Source organism: Salvia splendens, chromosome 8 (assembly GCF_004379255.2).
Source record: "Salvia splendens isolate huo1 chromosome 8, SspV2, whole genome shotgun sequence".
NCBI lineage: Eukaryota > Viridiplantae > Streptophyta > Magnoliopsida > Lamiales > Lamiaceae > Salvia > Salvia splendens.
Window position 1 is genome coordinate 11848106 of NC_056039.1, and position 22707 is coordinate 11870812.

The 22707-nt window shown below is 35.9% G+C and overlaps 2 protein-coding genes and 1 pseudogene across 3 annotated transcripts; 2 read left to right on the forward strand and 1 right to left on the reverse strand.

The window, feature by feature from the left end:
• Positions 1-257: 257 nt before the first annotated feature.
• LOC121744586 (phosphatidylinositol transfer protein 3-like) lies at positions 258-3617 on the forward strand. 2 transcript variants are annotated; one of them, XM_042138181.1, is made up of 6 exons: positions 258-497; positions 2375-2669; positions 2743-2779; positions 2928-3033; positions 3128-3238; positions 3307-3617. In XM_042138181.1, the coding sequence occupies exons 1-6, from the start codon at positions 348-350 to the stop codon at positions 3457-3459; spliced, it is 852 nt and encodes a 283-aa protein (XP_041994115.1). In that variant the 5' UTR covers positions 258-347; the 3' UTR covers positions 3460-3617. The 2 variants fall into 2 exon arrangements, with proteins under 2 accessions (XP_041994115.1, XP_041994116.1); XM_042138182.1 differs by having other exon boundaries at positions 262-497; positions 2411-2669.
• A 139-nt stretch (positions 3618-3756) lies between these two features.
• Positions 3757-7540, reverse strand: LOC121744587 (annotated as a pseudogene).
• A 6176-nt stretch (positions 7541-13716) lies between these two features.
• On the forward strand, positions 13717-15784 carry LOC121743635 (floricaula protein-like). Its single transcript, XM_042136966.1, has 3 exons — positions 13717-14219; positions 14342-14637; positions 15235-15784. Exons 1-3 carry the CDS (start codon positions 13862-13864, stop codon positions 15601-15603), a joined length of 1023 nt encoding a protein of 340 aa, XP_041992900.1. The 5' UTR covers positions 13717-13861; the 3' UTR covers positions 15604-15784.
• The last annotated feature ends 6923 nt before the right edge of the window (positions 15785-22707 follow it).

Below are 22707 nucleotides of genomic sequence, written 5' to 3' on the forward strand. Positions count from 1 at the left end.
CAATCTAAGTGAACAATAGTATTTTCTAAAATGAATTGAATGGATTAGTAGATCAGATCTTGACTGACATCCGATTGGAAAGTCACCAAAATTAAGACAATATTTTGATTCATCACTGAAAAGACCAAAAGAATAAAAAAGTACTAATATAGTATTATTATTATTATTATTATTATTATTATGATTATTAGTATTATTATATAATGACAAAGCCATTAAATTCGTCAACTGCACCAGCTTCTATCCATCTATTTTTGGTCTATATATTCAATAGCAACTACATTTCCTCAGAGAACTATTAGTTTTCTTTTGGACAAGAATTTGGTTCAAAAATTAATTACTACTATATGGTATGTGCGATGGAAGAAGACAAGGATGTTTTTCATTCTCCAGAAAAAACAATGGAAGATAGAGATGAAAAAGTTGATGATGGAGACGAAAAGAAGAAGCTTGAGCTTATGCGAACAGCTCTCCAAATGAAATATCCCTCCTTCAAGGTACAATATTATGTGATTTTTTAGTTGCATATGGTTTGAATTTTGAAGCATAACTCATTTAATGAAACATTATTATATGTAAAGTTGAATCGCAAATTTAAGTGACATTTGTAAAGGCAAAAAGTATTGAATATGTTTTCCGTATTATAATTAATTTTGGTTCCAATAACGAGAAAATATAATCTCAAATAGAATGTGTCCTTGTTTACATTTACATGTTTTGGTGTTTCGGATTTGCATTTGAAATAAGGTACTGTGTAACGAGTATTGGCATAATTTTTTTTAATTAAAATTAAAAGATACATATTGATAGTTAGGATTTTTATATCACTGGAGAGTTGGTATGCAAAATTCATTAGTATAGCTGGCATTTATGGACGTTTAAGTACAAAAATTGTTATAGATCTATTATACACTCAAAGTACTTGTGCAAAACAAAATTTGGGTAATAATATAGGAGGAACAAGAGGTTTAGACGTTTAGTTATGTGCAATAAAAGATCCAATGGTGGATTTAATGATGTTTTTACTACTCTACCCATCTTATAATACTTAATAGGCTATATTTCATTTTTCGTCTGTCCCATAAAAATAGTTCATATCTATTTTTGACATTCTTTTTCTCATTCTCTTTAACTATTTATGGGTCTCACCATTATACTGTATAATTTTAATTATTTTTTCTCATTTTTTATTATTTTATTAATTATGCATTAAAATTTATGTCACTTTAAATGAATTGGTTCTATGGTGACAGGTGGAATATTTATTTCCTTGCAGCGATAGGTCGATATCACATTTTAGCCACTTGTGTGGAGGCCACCGAATTAATATGATAAAATTAAGAATAATTGATATTTAAACTATTTTTAAAATATTTTTTTTTCAATTTCATAACTTTTAAAATAAATATAAAACTATAAATTTCCAATTATCTCATAATAATTAAAATTGAATTAATATGACTAAAATCAAATATTATAGTATGACGACAAAATGTCATTTTAGATATATCGCCGTCTTTTAAATAACATTCTAATAATGTCTGTTTTGTTTTCATATCATATTAATGTCAATTTTGACTGTGGAACAACAAAAAAAGTTGCAAATTTATAATTTTATTATCTAGTTTCAAAAGTTACGAAATTGATCAGATAATAATGAAAATTTGTTATTTAAATGACAACGGTTCCTGTAAATTATGAAAAATTAAAACTAACTATTTGAAATGAACCTATACATATCATTTTCGAAGTAGCTTGTGAGGATTGAATCTACTATTTACTTTTCTCTATCGTGTTCTAAATTTCTTCATTGGGGTTTGCTAGCTAGCTTACCTTTAGTCGCTTCTAAGTGATAGTTTCAGATTATCGAAAAATTAAGTTATATATAAATATATGGAATGGAATATACCCAAATTTTGGTTTTTATAGCCTTTTTTTTTCATAAATACATGAGTTTTTATTTTTTAGGAATTTGATGTAAGCAAATTTCTTTGACCAATAAACCCATTTTCTAGAAATTTGCATCATTGATCTTTTTATGATCTATTATTATCATAAAAGAACTATTATTACAGTACGATTTATGAAGAAGCATTATCAAAACAAAAACGTATAATTATCATAAAAAAGTTAATATTCACTGTGGCGGATAGAATTATACGATTTTGTTTGAAATGTTTTGACCACTAGAAATTAACTTTCATCTAAAATAATTACAGAAAAGCAATTTATGAACAAAACAATTTATCTTGGCAAAATGAATAGACAATCATGATTTCACATGTTATAAGCTTGTAATGACAGCAGTAGAAGATATAAAAATGCAAATTAATTTATGATCGACAGAATTGGTAATGCAATTACATCATGGCAGTTGCAAGATGCACTCAATAAATGTGATAAGCTGCAGGATGTAGATGAGCCAACGCTGAGAAGGTTTCTCCGTGCGCGCGATCTGGACGTGGAGAAAGCATCGGCAATGCTAATCAAGTGCTTAAGCTGGAGACAAACCTTCGTTCCAAAGGGTTTCATTTCAGAATCGGAGGTGCCAAATGAGATTGCTCAGAACAAGATGTTTCTGCAGGGAACAGATAAGAAAGGCCGCCCGATTTCCCTGGTCTTCGGTTCTAGACATCTTCCCAGGAAAGGAGGCCTCGATGAATTCAAGCGTGCGTCTTGCTTCTTCTTACTCTTCTTCCTCTTCAACTACTCGTTTCTGACATGCCATGGTTCAATTTCTAGGTTTCTTGGTGTTTGCCCTTGACAAGCTGTGTCAAAGGTGCTGCATTTTTTTCTTCACACACAATGTGTTAGTTTGACTGGACTGAAATTGTTTGTGCAAGTTCCAAAATCACACATAGACATATGAATTCTTGAAAAATAATCAACACCACTAGCTTGTGCTAAAGTCTGTTTCTTGAAAGCAGGATTCCTGATGGGGTGGAGAAGTTCACGATCATCGGAGATCTGCAAGGATACGGATTCTGTAACAGCGACTTGCGTGCAAACCTTGCAGCAATTACCATTTTACAGGTTAGAGTTATACCAGTGAACATGTCAAATCGAAATATATAGCCATTGATAAAACAGAAGAATAATTCTTCCTAATACTGATCTTTCAACACAGGAATACTACCCAGAAAGGCTAGGGAAACTCTTCATTGTTCACGCACCATATATATTTACGATGATGTGGAAGCTTGTCTACCCATTTATCGACAAAAAAACAAGGGAGAAGGTGAGAGTACCTATTTTTACTGAAAGCTGCATAGTGCGGTCATTTGATTTGGTGTCCCATTGTACAAGGTCATGTTTGTTGATGATAAGAGACTGCATGAGACTCTGCTGGAAGACATAGACAAAAACCAGCTGCCGGAGATTTATGGAGGCAAACTGCAGCTGGTTCCAATTCAAAATGCCTACTTGATCACAATGCATCCCAGATCACAAATTATGTAATCCGTACTAGGTACATGGCTATATCGATAGAGTACCTTTGATGTTGTTTTCCAGCTTCCTTTACTAGTCCAGAAACAATAAAATAGCAAGTATATGTCGTATGATATTGTAAACCGAGTAATTGTCATTATATGCACAACTATATATCTACTTGGACATCCGGACACTGACTTAAACAAGACCAGGAATCTGGCTTTAACTTGTAGTAAATGCTAAGTATGCTGTGGTATGGACTAATACAGGTGAGACAAAAGCTAATTGCTTGTTGTTAATGGCAGACCCTGTATCCTGCATTAGCAGGAGGGTCTGGGGGTAAACAAATTTATTGTAGGTGAAGGGTAACCATTCATTTATTCATCAGTCTTGTTGGTCACAGTATTAAATCACTGTAGATTTATTTTCTTCAGTGACGACCACATTTCCTACTTATGAGAAGTTCATTCCGCTCTTTCTGATATATGCTCAAGACCTCCAAACATTTCATTGAGCTCCAACAATGACATGATTTATCAGATTCTCCCACTCTTGCCATGGTTGGTGGTCCTAGTTGCAGCAGCCATCACATAACCAATGAATGGTCCTTAACTACGTAGTTTACACATTATACTAGAGTACCACATCTGATGACCACTATGGTCTCCATTTCCCTCATATGCATAATTCGAACCAGCATGGCTGACTTACAAAATTAAATATTACCTACCAATAGTCTCCACAGGAACAGGAGCCCATTTCAAACCGATGAAATCGAATTTATCCCTCACTGTGATTAATCTATGCAGTACCTTCGATACAATTTTATTCCAACAGTGGCAATCAAGACAAGTACGCAGGTTTTAGAGATTGAGATTTCAGTTCCAGGACTGGAATTTAGGATAGAAAAGGCCAAAGCTAGTTTTTCACTGTGATAGTTCAAGTTTTCTTCTTTCTCTTCCTCTGATATATCCATCAAAACCAAGTCTGGTGCAGGGACATATCCTTCCATTCTAGAGCGATGGGACAAAGCTTCTAATACTCTGTATATTGGTTCAGTGTCTGGGTGTGACCTATCGCCTGCCTTGAAGTAGTGAATGGCACCATGCAATTCAACCCAACTTTTTCCGACACTCTTATGAACTCTCTTCTTATTCATGGAGTACCTTACAGTTTCCGCATTATCCCATTCCTTAGCGGAGCAATAAATATTCGACAACAGGACATAATCTCCACTAGAGAGATGCTTCATTTTTCCAACAGCAAATTCACCCAACACAGAGTTCTTGTGAGTTCTACAAGCACTAAGCAGAGTCCTCCATATAACCACATCAGGCTCCATTGGCATTTCACTAATAATAGTATTAGCTTCTTCTAGAAGTCCAGCCCGTCCAAACAGGTCAACCATTGCTCCATAATGCTCAAGTTGTGGTTGAATTGAGAAATCCTTCTTCATCATATCAAAATACTTGCGACCTTGTTGAACAAGACCACAGTGGCTACATGCTGTGATGAGTCCAATGAATGTTACAGGATCAGGTGTAATATTTTCCCCTTTCATGGCCAAGAACACTGAAATTGCATCTGCAGCAAGACCAAGCATTGCTAATCCATTTATCCAAACTGAAACATCAGTTTTATCAGCAGTGTCGAATATCGATTTTGCCGTTTCAATTCTTCCACATCTTGAATACAAGTCCACCAGGGCAGATGACAATATGTAATTAAGTTCAATCCTTCTCTCTGTCATTAGACCATGCACCACTGGCGTATCCAGCTAAGAACAAGGTGGTACAAGTGTACCCCCAAAATAATGTGTTCTTAATGTATTACTGATACTTCTTTAACAAAAACCTTTTGTGGTCTAGCGGTTGTTGTATCTTTCTCAACACGAAAGACTCATGTTCGATTCCCCACTGTCTCATATTTCTGTTGAGGCATATTTTAGGTTGCTTTTGTATGTTAAGTATCAGGTTGATGTATTTTATTATATTTTTATATCTCATTTATATTTTCAATGTATGTGTATGAATTTTTTTTTCTATTTTTATTTTAGATATTAGGTAGTTGCATTTTGTTTTATTTTTTTATTAACATTTTAATACTTTGATATGAATTCGGAAATTAAATTAGTCTTCATGTTTTTTATTAGATGTTATATAGGTTACACTTTTTATTCTTTTGTTCTATTGTTATGTTATAACTATTTTTATGTGATACTAATTCTTAGTTTAATTATTGACTTTAAAATTGAATATTGATCTTATTTTAAATATTATTGAATTTTTAATGTGTTATATTTAATACTCATCCGTTCATGAAAAATAGACAAAGATTGTAACTGTCACGGATTTTAATATATAATTGGTAAAGTGAGATAGAGATAGGAAAAAGTAAGAGAGAGGGAGAGAAAAGGTAGTGGAATGCGTGTTAGTAGATTGTGAGGTTCATATTTAGAATCATGTGTAAAGTTAGTATTGGTTGAAAACTTTTCTTTTTGAACGTAGTCTATTTTTCGTATATGGACCAAAATGGTAAAACTTGCCTATTTTTCGTGGATGGAGGGAGTATAAAATTCGCACCCCCAATTCAAAAAATCTGGATTCGCCACTGCCATGCCCATACTTTCCATGGTTAAGAGAACCAAGCTTTGAGCATGCAGTTACCACAGAAGCAAACGTAAACCCATCCGGGTCAATATTTGCTACCAACATCTCTTCGAACATACCTATAGCTTACACAAACAATCCGCTTCTTATGTAACCTCCAATTATTAAGTTCCATGTCACCACATCTCGAGTGGGTAACACGTCAAACACTTTCTTGGCAGTATCAATTTCCCCATTCTTCACAAAACTGTCAATCGACAGATTGGCAGAATTCACATTAGAACTCCGTGAACATATTTCAGTGATCAGCTAGTGAGCCTGTTTGGGTTTGTTAGTTGTTACAAGCTGCATATGCCTTAACCAAACTGGACAAAAGTGAGGGGGTTCAGATCCTTGTTTTAAGATTTTACCATGCACAGTAGCTGCAGTTCTGATACTGGATGGAAGCTTGCATGATTCAAGAATGCAGAAAAGGGTTTGATCATATGAAGAAATCATCAGAAAAAGTAAAATCACATTCAGAGCTTAGACAAGCTGCAAAATATTGCGCTCTTTCAAGTTGAGCAAATGGAATTATAGAGAACTAGTATGCTGTTAGAATGAAACAAGTTACAATAAGTAACAAAAATCACTATGTATATATTACTCCTACTATCATAGTAAAGAATGCTATACTGGGCTCTCAACCCAAAGGGACACACGTGTAATGTTGAAATATATTCTTGTGAATTAAAGTAGACCAACACTAACAGAGGCTACAGTTCACATCTTACAAAAGCCACGCCACTAACAAAGCACAAAATATCAAACCGGATTTCCAAATGACAACTTTTTAAAAATTTGAGCATAAACCACAACAAGATTGCATAGGTAACTTCTCAAAATTGCCTGGTGCGTATATAAGCCAGACCAGCATATGCACTTCAACATAGCTAGATCATCTCAAATCAGGATGATTACTAGTATTCAAGTCCATAGCTTTAATTACTTTGATAAAAGGAGAAATGAACAAAAAAAGAGGATATTTGCCAATAATTATAACTGCAAAATAAAATAAAGGTCTCGTTCAAGTATCTATGTTCTACTAGAAAGTTAGCCAATTCAAAATTGGCTCACAATAGATAAATCCGGAATAGGCTCAATCGACTAGAATACAGGAGGATGCCACTCATGAAATTTGAATAATATATCCACCATTTTCACATAATGAGAATAAGAAAAAGTAAAAATAAAATAAAATGAAAAGGCGAAGTAGGAAACTAGGAAGAGAACAACCTGTGGATGGATAAAGGATTTGAGGAGAGGCGGCAGTGGAGTAAGAATTAGGGCTGAAAATGGCGGCATATCCCCAATGGAATGGGCGCATCAGAGAATGTGATCTCCTCACAACTTCCATCCTACCGAATTGTTTGATTCATAATCTTGATTTCCGCTTCCCGCCGAAAATCGGAGAAAGAATAGAAGAAAAGAACGGTAAAACTTAGATTTGGAGGAGAGAGAATTAGGAATAGACCAAGAGCGAGAGAGCTTTTATTTTTTGCTCTTATAAATTTTGTTGCGATCGAAATAGTTGGATCCCAAAAAATGTAAACAAAGCCCACGTCAAATATGAACAAAAGCCCAAGACTTAATCCATATAAACATTGATGATTATTAATTCAATTTATATAAAAAAAATAAATGCATGTAATTGATGTACTATATCGATTATCGAGCGTGATTTTAGGGATAAAATCTGCTCATGCTAATATTCAATATATTGATACATCTTTCAATTTTCAAAATCAACTCTATTCTAATTGGGATCACCTATGCCATTTCCTATCTACTCCATACACCAAGAAATAAAATACAGAGAAAAGGAGTTTGTGATGAAGAATGAGGAGAGAGAACGAAAGAGAGAGAGAGATAGGTGAAATATGTAGAAGTATTAGATGTGGGTTGTAAATTTTCATTTTTTAGTTAATAAAATTAAGATTAAATTGTTTTAGTTGCCGCATGTGTTTTAGTTTTTCAGATATGTTTTGATTTTTTATTTACAAAAAAAATCAGAGAATTCCAAAGTTCATACATTTTGCATTCTAAAAAATAAAATTCGGGGAAAATATTGCAAATTCATGTATTTATATACCAATAACCATTGTCATTATTCACATTATAGGATACGACTTTTTCTTTACCAAAAAATATCTCATAGCTTTAAATTTATGTAACTGTCGCAATTTAATTATTATATTATAAAATACATATCAAATTATAGATACTTTTTTATAGTAACAAAATTCTAATTGTATATATTTACGTGAATAAATTTGCATGGTCAATATGCAATGTGGTCCAAAGGTGCGCAAGACACATTAATGATAATTTTTATTGGTACAATAATACTATTCTAGGTCATATATATTCATATGTAAAAAGAAAATGTACATCATATCAAGAGTATCAAAACCTAGTGTACTAGGTATTTTGAAGAACTCCCTATTGTTACAGTAATTAATTTATAAGTAGTGATTCCTAGGATATATTCCTTCCGTCCATGAAAACTAGGACACATTGTGAATGATACGAGTTTTAATGTGGAATTGGTAAAGTAAGAGAAAAGGGAAAAAGTAAAAGAGAAGTAGTGTTAGTGGAATGTGAGATCCATATTATTAGTAAGAAATAAGGGAAAAAGGTAAGAAAAAAGTTGTTGAAAACTTTCATTTTTTAAATGTGTTTTATTTTTCGTGGATAACTAAAAATGGTAAATATGCTCTTTTTTTCGTAAACGGAGGGAGCATGTATTTTGATGGCAGCAATTCAATAGTTAAAATAAGTAATAAAATAGAAAATTGATATATCTGATCGTTGTGATTGATAAGTCCGAGGTGGAAGAAAAATAGATATCAGCAATTGAATACAGAGGATGCAAAAGACCGTTATCATAACTATGTTACCTAGCTTGACCCATCTTGTTTAAGGATAATCTTCCCTGCAAAAGCTGGATTCGAATTTGCTGCCTAGACTTATGTAAAAGTGAAATCTATTTTGGCGTTTTTTATATACGTATATTCAAATGGTGCATGTACAAGCTTCATAGATATATTCACTCCGTATATGAAAAATAGTTCAATTTATGGATAGCATGAGTTTTAAAATAGAAGAGGTTAAATATGAGAACGGATGGAGTATATACTTTATCTCTCAATTGGCTGCAAAGGAGAACTAAATATAGATATAGCCATAGGAGTAGGTTCTCATGAAAACTAAATAAAACTAAATACTACACATATATCTTTCATTTTACTAAAAATATTAGTGTAGATTGAGCATAAAATTTCTTTTATAGTGATAGAAAGAAATAAAGAATGGTATAAGATGCATGGGTTGTAAGGAGGAATAAGAAGAAGGGGGGCCGGTAGTTGGCTTCTTCACTGTCTTGTTGCTGATAAAAATTCTGACTTTCTTTTGTACTCTGTCTGCTATCACGTTGCCAAGGAATAGTAATTCTTAAATGTCCCTTTTCTATTTAACACCCCTCCTCTCCTCTTTTAATATCTCACTCTTATTCACATGAAAACGGTGCTTGGTAACCATAAAACTCAAATGGTCACAATTTCTAACATCAACGGTGGGAAAACGTACCTATAGTGTAGTGCATGAACTACTCTGATAAGTGGTAACTATTAATTCAAGAGTAAAGTACTATTTTGGTCCAAAACATATGGCCGATTTACGACTTTGGTCTAGAACATTCACTTTTGAAATTTGAGTCCAAAACATACGAAAATGTTATTGAATAGGTCATTTTTTTACGGTTCCGTCAATTCTTGACGGTCAACCGTCAATTAGGCAAATTTTGACTCGATTAGCTGATTTTAATTACTGTAGCTAATTTAACTTTTATTTTATTTTATTCGGATTTTACATTTTAAATATTGAATGAAAATTCTAAAAATTAGGTAATATAATCGCTTTCTCCAACACTTCATTTCATTCAAATTTCTCCATTCTTTCTCCCGTTCCTTCCCCCCCCCAAAAAACCCTAATTTTTTTCTCCATCTCTGCAACAACCAAACACCTTCGAACATGGGGCGTTAGACGTGCAGTCGAGACTCCGTCAGCAGCAACGGCGTTCGTGACTTCGGAGACCTTCGATTTAGCTATTCTTTCTGCTACTGTAAGAAGACGGCGGCGCTTCATATTGTCACCGGCCAAGGCAAACCATCGAGGGGAAGCTTTACTTTGTATGTGAGAGGAAGGAATGCAGTTTCTTCAAGTGGTGCGAGCCAAATCGTGAGGTCGAAGCACGGGTCTGTTCTTCGTCAACCGCGACCTGTTCTTTGCCAACCGCATTCGGTGGTGCCGATTTTGAGGATTTGACATTGAATTTAACCGAAATTAAGGATAAAATTAGAAATTAGTGAATATTTTGCGCTTTGGTATTCGTTTTGTTGTTGTAACACTTATTTGTATGTTCAAGTAATTTGATGGTTTGATGGAGTGTTTGAAAACCCTAATTTTTTGTTCCTATTTGAATTTTGAAGTGAATCCTTCTTATTCTTCTTAGAAAAATAGGCAGAAATCAAACTGATTCAATAATTGGACAACCCTAAAATACAAGACAAAGTAGTCCTTCATATAAATTATTTACTTCCATTTGGTCTTGAACATTTAAGCACACCCATTGCAGACTTACAAGCAAAAAATTTTGTAGTTGATGTTGGTTGCATACATTATGTGATTGCTTCTTCGTATGTGATTGTTTCTTCGTCGACTATGTCAATAAACTGACATCAAATTGAACCGATAAATGGACAACAAAATACAATATAGAGTGGTCCTTCATATTGATTTTTTACTTCGAATTGGTCCTGAACATTTACACGATCAAAAAGACATTGTCATAAGGTACTGCATCAATCCTAACACTAACAAAACTAAAAAACAACCACAGTTAGTGTCGAATTACATCCACAATAAAATATTGTCATAAGGCACTGCATCTACGGAGCTCGACGGTCACTGACTGAAGAACTAGGGTTCATTTTCGGAGAAGAATGGACATCCGCGTGAGAGCTAGGGTTAGAACCCACAAATCTCGACGCAGCCGACGGTCCTTGTTCGGTGTCAGACGGACGTGAATCGTTCTTTTCAGAACTACCAGTAGCCGAGACCTTCCTCTTCCTCGCATATGCTTTTTTTACGTCGACGAGACCTTCGGTGGAACGGTCGTTTGGGTACGGCGACTTCCAACTCATGGCAACCAACAATAATTGGTCGGAATCAGAATTAGGGTTCTTCTTCTTAGAGAGTGACGAGAGAGAAGATAGAAAAGAGAGAGTGACTAGAGAGAAGATAGAAAAGAGAGAGATTGACGTTTGATGTACCAAAACCCACACTTAGTAAAAATTGGGGTTTGATGTTTCATATTCAAAATATTAAAAAATTGAATTATTTAGCAAAATAATTAACATAATATTAATCAATTAATAATCTCAAATTAAGTCTAATCGGGTCAAAATTGGGTTAATTGATGGTTGACCGTGAAAAATGATGGAAACCGTAAAAAAGGACCTATTCGATAGCATTTTCGTATGTTTTGGACTCGAATTTCAAAAAGTGAATATTCTGGACCAAAATCGTAAATCGGTCATATGTTTAGGACCAAAATAGTACTATACTCTTAATTCAATTCCAAAACTGGCCAACTTAATTAAGTTTTTCAAACATCTATGTAAATTTGCAGAAATATTGTGATTACTATTCTTATTTATATATCAAGCCTTCTAATTTGAGGAAATATTTTGATTACTTTTCTTAGGTCTATTTTACCATTGATTCGTGGTTTGCTACAGATTTACACCACTAACAAAGAATCTTGTACTTGGCTATACATAATGTTAGTGTTAGGGTTTAGGTTTCACTTATTTAATTAAGATATTTATGACGTACTCCTACTATATTCAACTTTTGTGAGCGAGCACACACCACTATCAAGTACTATCAACATTTTCACTATCAAGTAGGAGTACTACTAACAAGATCATTAAATTTACAAATTACATAAAAATCAAATGTTAATTCATTATTTTTTATTATCACTTTTAAGCTAAAGCAAAATAATTATTAAATGAAACTTTGTTTTCATTTTTTGTGGTAATTAATTAGTAAAATTTAATGGTGTTAAAGTTTCATTTTTTTGTGGTAATTAATTAGTAAAATTTAATGGTCTTGATAACAATTCATGATATACTCTTAGCTTGAATAAAATTATAAAAGAAATGCGGGGGTGGATTAAATGTGAACGGGTCATGGAACAGCATATTGCTGATTTATGCAACTTTATACTACATTGGTAAAATATAGAAATGATGAGACCATCCTCTATAGCAAAACAACTTGTTACATGTATATTTCAATCAATTACACGTGCATATACGATTTAAATTTAATGGAAGCATCCAAGCAAAAGATATGTATACTACTCCTAATTGACAACACAAAAGATGCATGGAGTGATCAAGTACATTATGTTTGAAGAGAATAATTACAGCAAGGACAATTTCACTTATAGTATGCAGTAGGCACATTGAATCACACCTTTCAACCAGCCAATACAACATTGCTCACTGCTACTGTACAGTGTTTCATCAGATCATGCAAACTCCAGAAATAAAGCACTTTGCTATTCACTTATTCCTACTACTACTACTACCACAAACAATACAACTCAAATACTCCCAAATTATATTATACGCCCTAGTTACGTATTACTACTATGGGATGGGGTGCGTTATAATGCTAATTTTTCTTAAATTGATAACTTGTTAACTTATCAACATAGTGTATTAAAAAAGTCAACACGATCACATTAAAATGTCAACACATGTCAACACATGTATTAAAATATCAACTTAAGTTTATGTTGACATTTCATTATCATCGTATTGACATTTTTAATACACTACGTTGATGAGTTAACAAGTTAGCAACAGATGACACCACTTACTACTATAATGCATGTTTGCAAATTTAACTCTGAATTTTCCAATAATCTTACAAATTAATACTCCCTCCATCCCTAATAATTCGTCACCATTTGACCCGGCATGGGTTTTAAGAATTGTAATAGAAAGTGGGTTGAAAAAGTTGGCGGCATATGAGTCCTACTTTTATATATTAGTTTTATAATAAATTGTGAGTGTGAATGAGTTAGTGGAATATATGGTCCACTACCAAAAATGGTAAAAGGAAAGGTGACAAATTTTTAGGGACAGACGAAAAAGGAAATATGTGACAAATTTTCAGGGACGGATAAAGTAATGTTTTAGTCCAATTATATTCTATTTTAATTATATACTCTCTCTGTCCCTCAAGAATATGCACTTTTTTCCTTTTTAGTCCGTCCCACAAGAATATGCACTTTCTAATTTTGGAAAGTCTTTTCTCTCTAATGAGGTTGGATCCATTCTTCACTAACAATACTTTATTTATTTTTTCTCCCTACCTCTCTCTTACTTGATCAATTTTACATTAAAATCCGTGCTGAACCCAAAGTGCATATTCTTTGAGGACGCAGGGAGTATTGTTTAACACAATACTGAACAGTTGTTTATGATTCTTTGCTTTTTCATTAATAAATTAACAGAAATTTTAAGACCGCTTGTCATTGATAAAAACAAATGTTTTCTTAAATCCCATTTATCCGCATTTGAAATGAAATTTTCAAGGGAAAGTAGAAAAGTAAAGGAAAGGAGAGAAGTTTAAAAGGGGTCTCTCCCTACTCCCCAACCACAAACCTCCAACTCCAACTATAGCTATCACCATATCAAGAAATGGACCCTGACGGCTTCTCGGCGAGTATGTTCAAGTGGGGCGGTCTCGCCGCGCCGCCTCCTCCCCCTCCTCCTCCACCTCCGCGGGAGCTGGGCGGGTTGGAGGAGCTTTTCCAAGCGTACGGAATACGCTATTTCACAGCTGCTAAAATAGCCGAGCTCGGTTTCACCGTCAACACTCTCTTGGACATGCGAGACGAGGAGCTCGACGACATGATGAACAGCCTCTGCCAGATTTTCCGCTGGGACCTCCTCGTCGGCGAGCGATACGGCATCCGGGCCGCCGTCAGGGCCGAGCGCCGCCGCCACCTCCTCTCCGCCGACGCGTCCCACGCTCTCGACGCGCTTTCTCAAGAAGGTCGGATCAAAACAAATTTTTTTTTTGAAAACCCTCATTTTTGTCTCAACGTGATAATGATCTGTTTTATAACTATAGTTTATAGTTGCGTGTGCATGAAGAAAATAATGTGTGGGGTGTAGGTTTATCGGAGGAGAAGGACGCGGCGGGGAGCGGAGTGTGGGAGATGGTGGTGGCGAAGCAGAGGCGGAGGTCGAGGATGGCGTCGATGGACGAGGACGACGCGGATGAGACCGAGGACGACGGAGGGAATGAGCGGCAGAGGGAGCACCCTTTTATCGTGACGGAGCCGGGGGAGGTGGCGCGTGGGAAAAAGAACGGCCTCGATTACTTATTCCATCTCTATGAGCAATGCCGCGAGTTCTTGATCCAAGTCCAAAACATAGCCAAGGACAGAGGAGAAAAGTGTCCCACCAAGGTAACTCATGAATAACTTTTCAATCAATTAATATCATTGTTGTATTTACTATAATTTCTTGCTATTTTATTTTTTTTATTGAATATGTTGGTATGTAGGTAGAATGGAGTGGAATAATATTTTAAATTTGAGAAATAATTAATAAAAAATGATAATATTGTGGAAGTGAGAAATAAGTTTAGGATTGGGCTTTGGGAAAAAGGGGCTGATTAGGTCAGGTTGCAGAAGCAGGTGTCCACATGAGAACTCGACAGGTTGCGTACGGAACTGTTGGTCTCTGCAAAAAAAATAAATGGCCCAAACAAGAATCAATTCAATGCACATCAATCCAAAAAACGCAGATTACTGACACCTGTTTCTCTCTCAGCACTCTGTCTATCAATGAAAATCATAATCATTTCTAATAGTATCTCTCTTTTCCTTCCCCTTCCCCTTCCCCTAGGGTTATACACTCATAATAATTGAAAACATAGAAAATGTAATCTGATTAAACATAAAAAATCATAAAATTAAATATATTATGTGTGGTGAAAGTACAGGTGTACTAATTCGAAGGACGAACCAAAATGACAAATATAAGTTGTTTATGACTGACAGGTGACGAATCAAGTGTTCCGTTATGCAAAGAAGGCGGGAACCAACTACATAAACAAGCCGAAGATGCGGCACTACGTGCACTGCTACGCGCTGCACTGCCTGGACGAGGAGACGTCGAACGCGCTGCGTCGCGCATTCAAGGAGCGCGGGGAGAATGTGGGGGCGTGGAGGCAAGCGTGTTACAAGCCGTTGGTTGCGGTTGCAGCGAGGCAGGGATGGGACATCGACGCCATCTTTAATGCTCATCCTCGTCTCTCCATTTGGTATGTCCCCACCAAGCTCCGTCAGCTCTGCCACGCCGAGAGGAGCACCGCCGCCGCCGCGTCCAGCTCCATCACCGCCGCCGGAGTCGATCATCTCCCCTTCTAGTCTTGCCCATGCATGCATAATTAAACTTGAACTAGCTAGTATTTATTGCTACTGCATTTTCTGCCTGAGGTTTGCTTGCTTCATGAGATGCCATTTTCGAAATTGCTGATTATTTATTAGTATTGCAATCTACTTAAATTAATTAATCAAGTAGTCCCAATAGCAAACTATCGTTCCACTATATTTTTTCATCAACTTTCTTTTACTTTTCTTAAAACTCATACTAAATTCAAATAAGACTTCTAAAGTGAGACGGAAGGAGTACTATTATAGAAAATTTCTCTCTATGTGGAGGGAGAGGGACCCATTTTTCATTAATACATTTTTTTCCTTTCCGTTTTTCTCTTACTTTATCAATTTTATATAATAAATTCATGTTATATTAAAAGTTTAGTTATAAGGACACAAAATCAAGAACACAATCACTTGCGTTAAATTTATTTTTAAAACTAACTAAAATTGAAGACGCAAAAATAAACATCCTTAAATTAAAGATGCATTAATTAATTGCATCTCTAAGTGTTTAAATTTAGGACGTTTTAAATAGATGGCATCTCTAAACATAATAGCCTACCTATATTTGCATTATTTGCATCACATATGTTGAGTCATAGAGACTTAATCAAATAAGCTTTCGAATTAGTGCCTTTATACTCTTATACCTTTGTATTGTAGTTACTGGACTAAAAAATTTAACTATTATCATAGCTATATTGAATATTTTAGATGATAATACAAAAATATTTTAAAAAGAATACAACTCAATTTAATTGGAATAGAGAGTATATGTTTTATCAATAATGAACAGTTTGCTGGAGATTAGTAGATAACCAAAATAGAAATAAACTTAGCAACTGGCTTAAGTTTTACATAAATATAATCGCGACCAAACTTATTGTAGAAGTATAAATAGAAATAAACTTTGCAATTGGCTTAAGTTTTACATATTATATACATAAGCGCGTCCAAACTTATTAATTATAGGAGTATTTGTTTAAACAAATATGGTATAATTAGACAAAAGTGATGTTTCACGTTTAAACGGTAGAAATCATGGAATAAAATATGCTCGGTCAATGGATTTTGACCAAATAATAAATGTGACGAGACATCTAATTTTGTGAAATTAAATGATATAGCGTCGATCTACATTTTACGCATATAAATGTAGTATATTCACTTCCTCAAATCCGATTTTCGGTGAGTGAGAAATAGTGGATTAAAGTTGGACATGATTAGGTTTTAATTAAAGCTTGGAGTTTGAGCTTAGGGAATAATTAACTAGTATTAATTATCCCACATTGGAGAAGTGGCACATCTTTTAATGTGCTTAAATTAAGTGACTTTATGTTACTTAATAATTATAGTGGACCAAGATGGGTGAAAGAGCCCATACGCGCGCGCCGCCGCCACCGCCCGCCCGAGCCCGTGCCCGCTCGCGAGCCTCGGGCTTGATCTCGATCTTGGACTTGGATCTTGGCAATTGGTCTTTGGGCTCGGGTCTGGACCCGTAGTAATCTTTTTAGACCACCGCTGAGTCAGCAATCCAAGTGGCTTGACACATCGTCAAGAGTGGCACAGTCAAAGCCTACACGTCTGCCACGTGAGAAATCCACACGCTCCACACACGGAAGGCACACTCCTGCCACAAGCTTGTAACCGCCGACGGTTACGAATGAGCCATGATGAGCCTTCATGGCTTGGTTGACTCTGCATGGTGGTTTGGCCTATAAATAGGCTAGCCATTCCACTGCATTTGACATATCATTCACAAGCACAACAACATAAGCTTTCTCTCTCTCTCTCTCTGCATTGTTTTTCTGTCGAAAGCTCTGCCCTCTCCTCCATCCAGTTCGCCGGAGCTCTGTTGATTGCGGTGCTGCTTCACCAGAGACGTAGCCATTTTATCTTTGGGGACGACACGCCAAACCGAGAGCACTACCGGGGCGTATCCCGTCTTGCGGAAAGAGGCCTCCTCAACTCGGCTAAACCACTGTTCACGGTTACTGTTTCGAATTTCTCAATTGTAATTTCATTTCAGTTTCCCCTTTTGTATTAATTCTTTTGGGTTGTATTACGCCCGGTTGTATCTCTTGTAATAGCAGAATCCAACATAAACAAATGATTTAAATTGAAGACCCAAAACGTAATAGTTGCGTCTCTAATTATAAAGATACAATTAATTAAAAACACTTCCAAAATTATATCCTTAATTAGGAATTTCTAATTACAAAATTTACAAAAAATACAATTGCACAATTGGTTCTCTCTCCAATCCATCCAACCCCTACGCTGCCGCCCTAGCTAGGGATGTCAATTGGGTCGGCTCAGCGGGTTTCGAGCCCACCCTATTCGGGTTGCGAGTTAATTGGGTGCGTGCTAATCGAGCTGTAGTTTTCCATGTTATAAAAGTTTAACCGTAACCTTATAAGCTCGGGTTTCGGGCTAGCCCAACAGGTTAATGGGGTTGCTACCGGTATAATTAACATTTTATCAATCCAATAAATAATGATGAAAGTTAGTTATATTTATACAATAAAATATTTTATTATGATGAACTTGAGATAGTATATGCTTAAACTCAAGCATAAACACGATCAAATACTAATATTTGAGATTTGTACAAAATGAAACATAAACATATTTCGAGAAATTTTAATGTATGTTTTAGAAATTTAAATATTTTTTAGTGAATTTGAAGTTTCTAATTTATTTATCTATACTATATTAGTAAAAATAAATATATAATTTGTATATTTAATAATAAAATTTAAAATTACTTTTTTAACCATCTATATAATAAAATTAATCAATAAAATGTCGAATTAGGATTCAAACAAATAGAACAACCGAAATTTTATCAGGTTTTCGGATTTGTCCTAGTGGGTTGCAGGTTAATCGGGTTTAAGTTTTATCGGGCTAGAAATTTCCAGCCATAACCCTATAAGTTTGACGGGCTATTCGGGCCAGCCCGCGGGTTGTGGGCTGCCCTGACATCCTTAGCCCTAGCCCTGGCGTCGCATCTCGATCGCACATCACTGTCGTTCCGTCACCGCGGGTAACAATCACTCAATTTACGCGAGTTTAGAGCATCCACATCCATGTTCTTCGCAAGAGCACAGATATGGGCCCGAACCCACCTTTATTCATTTTTAATTTCCCGCTCTTCCGCAAAAGCTCAACACCCACCATTCTTTTATTCAATTTAAATACTTCAATTACCAAAAAACATTTCCACAATATTACTTGAATATTTTTAATGCATTTTAATATTGTGGAAATATTTTTAGTAATTAAAGTATTTAAATTGAATAATAGAATAGTGGGACTAATGAATAGTGTAAGATCTTGTCTTGCGGAAGAGTACGGATGTGAGTGTTAGGCCATCCACATCCATGTCTCAATACCGTCTCATCTCTTAACTATTCATGGGCCCACTGCACTTTTTACCCCCTCTCTTAACTAAGAAACAACACCTGCAACCCTCCATCTCTTAACCATCTCATCCCTTAACTATTCATTCAATTTCACTTTTTATTTATATTTCCAACAAATTCAATTAATATTTCATTGAAATATTAAATTAATACTAATAATTCATAAAATCATTAAAAACCATGAAAATTACAACATCCGAAAATACGAAAAATACATAATTGATATCCTAATATTACAATTCATTGAAATCCGCATAATCATGGAAAGTGATGTTGTGATCGTCTAACAGTTGACAAATTTTGCCCAAATGTGCTCCATTAGATCCTCCTGGAGTTGGGCGTGGGCGATAGAATCACGTGTCCTTGCCCGAACACACATTCTCTCTTGCAAAGAAGGATGCACTCCACTTCGAGGCGGACTACTTGCGGTAGAGCCTCCCGGTGTTTCAGGGCCGCTTCAGGTCCTTCGTCGGCGACAATCATGTTGTGCAAGATTATGCACGTATACATGATCTCGACCATATTCTCCATAAACCACGTACAAGCCGGAGATTTGATAATGTGGTATCGAGCTTGTAGAACCCCGAACGCTCTCTCCACATCCTTGCGAGCAGCCTCTTGCTTCTGCGCAATAAGAGCCTGTTTTTCGTTTATCGGCCTGTTGAACGTCTTCACGAAGATTGACCACTTCGGACAGATGCCGTCGGCAAGATAGTACCTGAAGTTTGCTAGAAAGAGTGTGTGCACTTGATATATCTCAATACAACAGGTCCAGAGGATTCACTAGATCACAGGGTCTAGGAGATCATGAATCAATCAGAAATGGTCGTTGGATACACTTTTCACTGTTTCAAAACCTTAACCCATCATACTATTGGTTAGTATATGGAAGTAAGGATCGATCCCACAGAGAAGAAAATGTTAGCAAGTATTTAGTGGGTTTGGAACGGGTCTGATGCTGCCACGCAACTCATGGGTTAAGATTTCTTTAAACTACTGGACTCAAGAGAATTAAAAGCATCTAACTACTACTGGACCTAAGAAACGAGAAAAACAAAAAAACACGTACGCATGCATGATTCGAGAGATGACTAAACTAAGGAAAGTTTATCAAACTACTAGGTCAAGTAAAAATGTTTCCCGAAACAGTTAGACCAAGATGTCAGGAAAGCAAGGGAACAGATTTCCGGATTTAGCTACTGCGACAGATAAAGCTGCAAAAGCAAACAAACGAACAGATCTCAGTCTAACTACCAACAATCTTCATCTTCTTCAGCAAATTGACATGAACATGGACGAAATAGAGCATCAAACACAGAAAAATAGAGCAAACTCAGATCGGACTTCAAACGCTACGATTAAGCTAAAAACTACCAGATCTAAACTACCAGGTCGAGCAAATCGAAAGCAACAGTAAAAACATCCATAACCATACAGATCCAAATCAGTATGTATCAGATCTACAACTCCAATTCACAATCCACTCCAGATCAATCCAATCCAACCTCGACCACATTCAGATCCATATCCATCGACTCCAATTCAACGCAATTCAACAACAAACCAACTCCGATTCAATCGATCTCCACTCTAAATCGACAATCAATTGCGAAAAGCATTCAATTCAGTAAAAACCAACATCAAGCATCAAAACCAACATAAAACAGTAAACACAAACTTCCACAGCTGCAGAAAATAGGTTCAAACACAAAAGCAGTCGCCGAGCTTCCGGCATAGTAGTTCACGGCGAGGATAAAATGACAGAAAAGTAAAATGATTGTATCTTCGCCTTCGTGAGGGCGGTGTTACACAACAGACTAAGCTAACCGAACCCAATATACCAAGAATTACCCTATTGATGCCAAGTGTGTGTGTGAAATTAGCTAAAACTAAAGTGAAACTAAGGAGTAAGTTGGAGCTCTCTCATCTTCAAGCTAGTTGTCCCTTTTATAGTTGAGGCTCAGATCCCTAGGGTACTCCTTCTTCATGATTTGTCATTTTTGCCCTCCGAAAAATGATCTTTTAAAATTTGCTCCTTGTTCACTTTTGCTTCCTACCAGCGTTTTCATTATTTTCTTGGTCAGGTAAATTGGTGGCGCATTTTCACTTCACTTTCCTCATTTTCGTCTGCCCGGCTGATTTGTATGCATTTCCTGGGTCTGGCAGATATTTCACGCACCTGAACTTACAAACACTTATTAGTTCACTGAAATCACAGGATTTAACCCCATAACCAATGCATGAAATGAGCCATATCAAACTGTTCATACTTAAACCATATTTGTCCTCTAATATGAAAGACAAAATAAATAAATAATTAAATAAGACAAATTTCGATGCATGGTTATCTCCTGACTGACTCTAAAGAAAAAGACAACTCATAGACCTAGACGCAAAAAGACTTAGACAAGAACAGAACACAGACACATAATTAAATAAATCAAACAATACACAGAAATAAAAACAAACACAGATGTATAAACTGGTTCAAGTTCTAGCAGCCGTCCCCACAAGCTTAAGGTCAATCCAATCGTCTACAGTCTCAGATTCCCCCCTCCCTTCTTCTGTCTGGTCAGTTTGTCAGTTCGTCAAGATAGCCTCTATTTTCATCAATTGTTGGATTCACTCGGTCACTCATTCCTCACCAGAAACGTTAGGACCATTCACTCATTCATTTTTGCCATACCACTGAGTTCTACTGACACATGGAAGTTCCTTAAGGTCTTTCACTGGGTTGTAACGGGGCCAGGGGACTGTAGTATATGGGTGAGGATTTTAGGGGCCTAAGTTCAAAGAAGTGTAAGTAAAAAATATGTGAAGGACATGTGAACTTAAGGACAAGAGATGGAAACAACCTCCCTTTTTACCATCTATCTTCCCAAAAAGTTTTGGAGTTGTTCCTTGTCCAAGGTGGCCTTATTCTTCCTTTCTACTGGGTCAAGTTATAATTTTTTTCTGCCCTGATTTTCATACTATTTCCCTGGGTTAGGTTACAACTTTTTCCTGCCCTTTACTTCTCTTTCTTTTTCTTTTTTTTTAAATTTCTTGGGTCAGGTTATAACTTTTCCTGCCATTTTTATTTCCATACTCTTTACTTATATCTCCCTGCTTCACGACCTATTTCCTTCCCCAATTGGTTAGCTGCCCCCACTCCGCCCCCTTGTTCACATGATATGACGGCTAAGGGTGCCAAGGAAAGGACAAATTTTCTTATAAGCTCAACATTGGCCAACTAGGGGGTGCCCTTACAATGAGGCAGGTCTAGCAAATTGGAAAGAAATAAGCTCAACCGGTTTCTCCTATTGCCTTTAGTCCTTACTCCCCTATGTCATTTCTCCCTAAGCATCAAGTGGCAGCCTCTCCTTTTTCATTTAAGTAGAAAGTGTTCTACTCTAGGCTTATAACTCACATTATAGAGGGCTTCACTTCTAGATCAATTAAGGCCTTTCTATCGTTCTTACTTCCTTCAAATTGATTTCGATTTATTAAGGAAAGAGGTCTCAAAAATTGACATGCATCCTCTCTTCAATTACTCTCACTAAGGGAATCTTGCTTTCTATTTCGCCAGTTTATACTTAACACAAACATCCTAAAAAAACTGACACTATACTGACTCGACACCAACAATTATACATGCTTGACACTAACTGTACTAACTGCTCTCCCC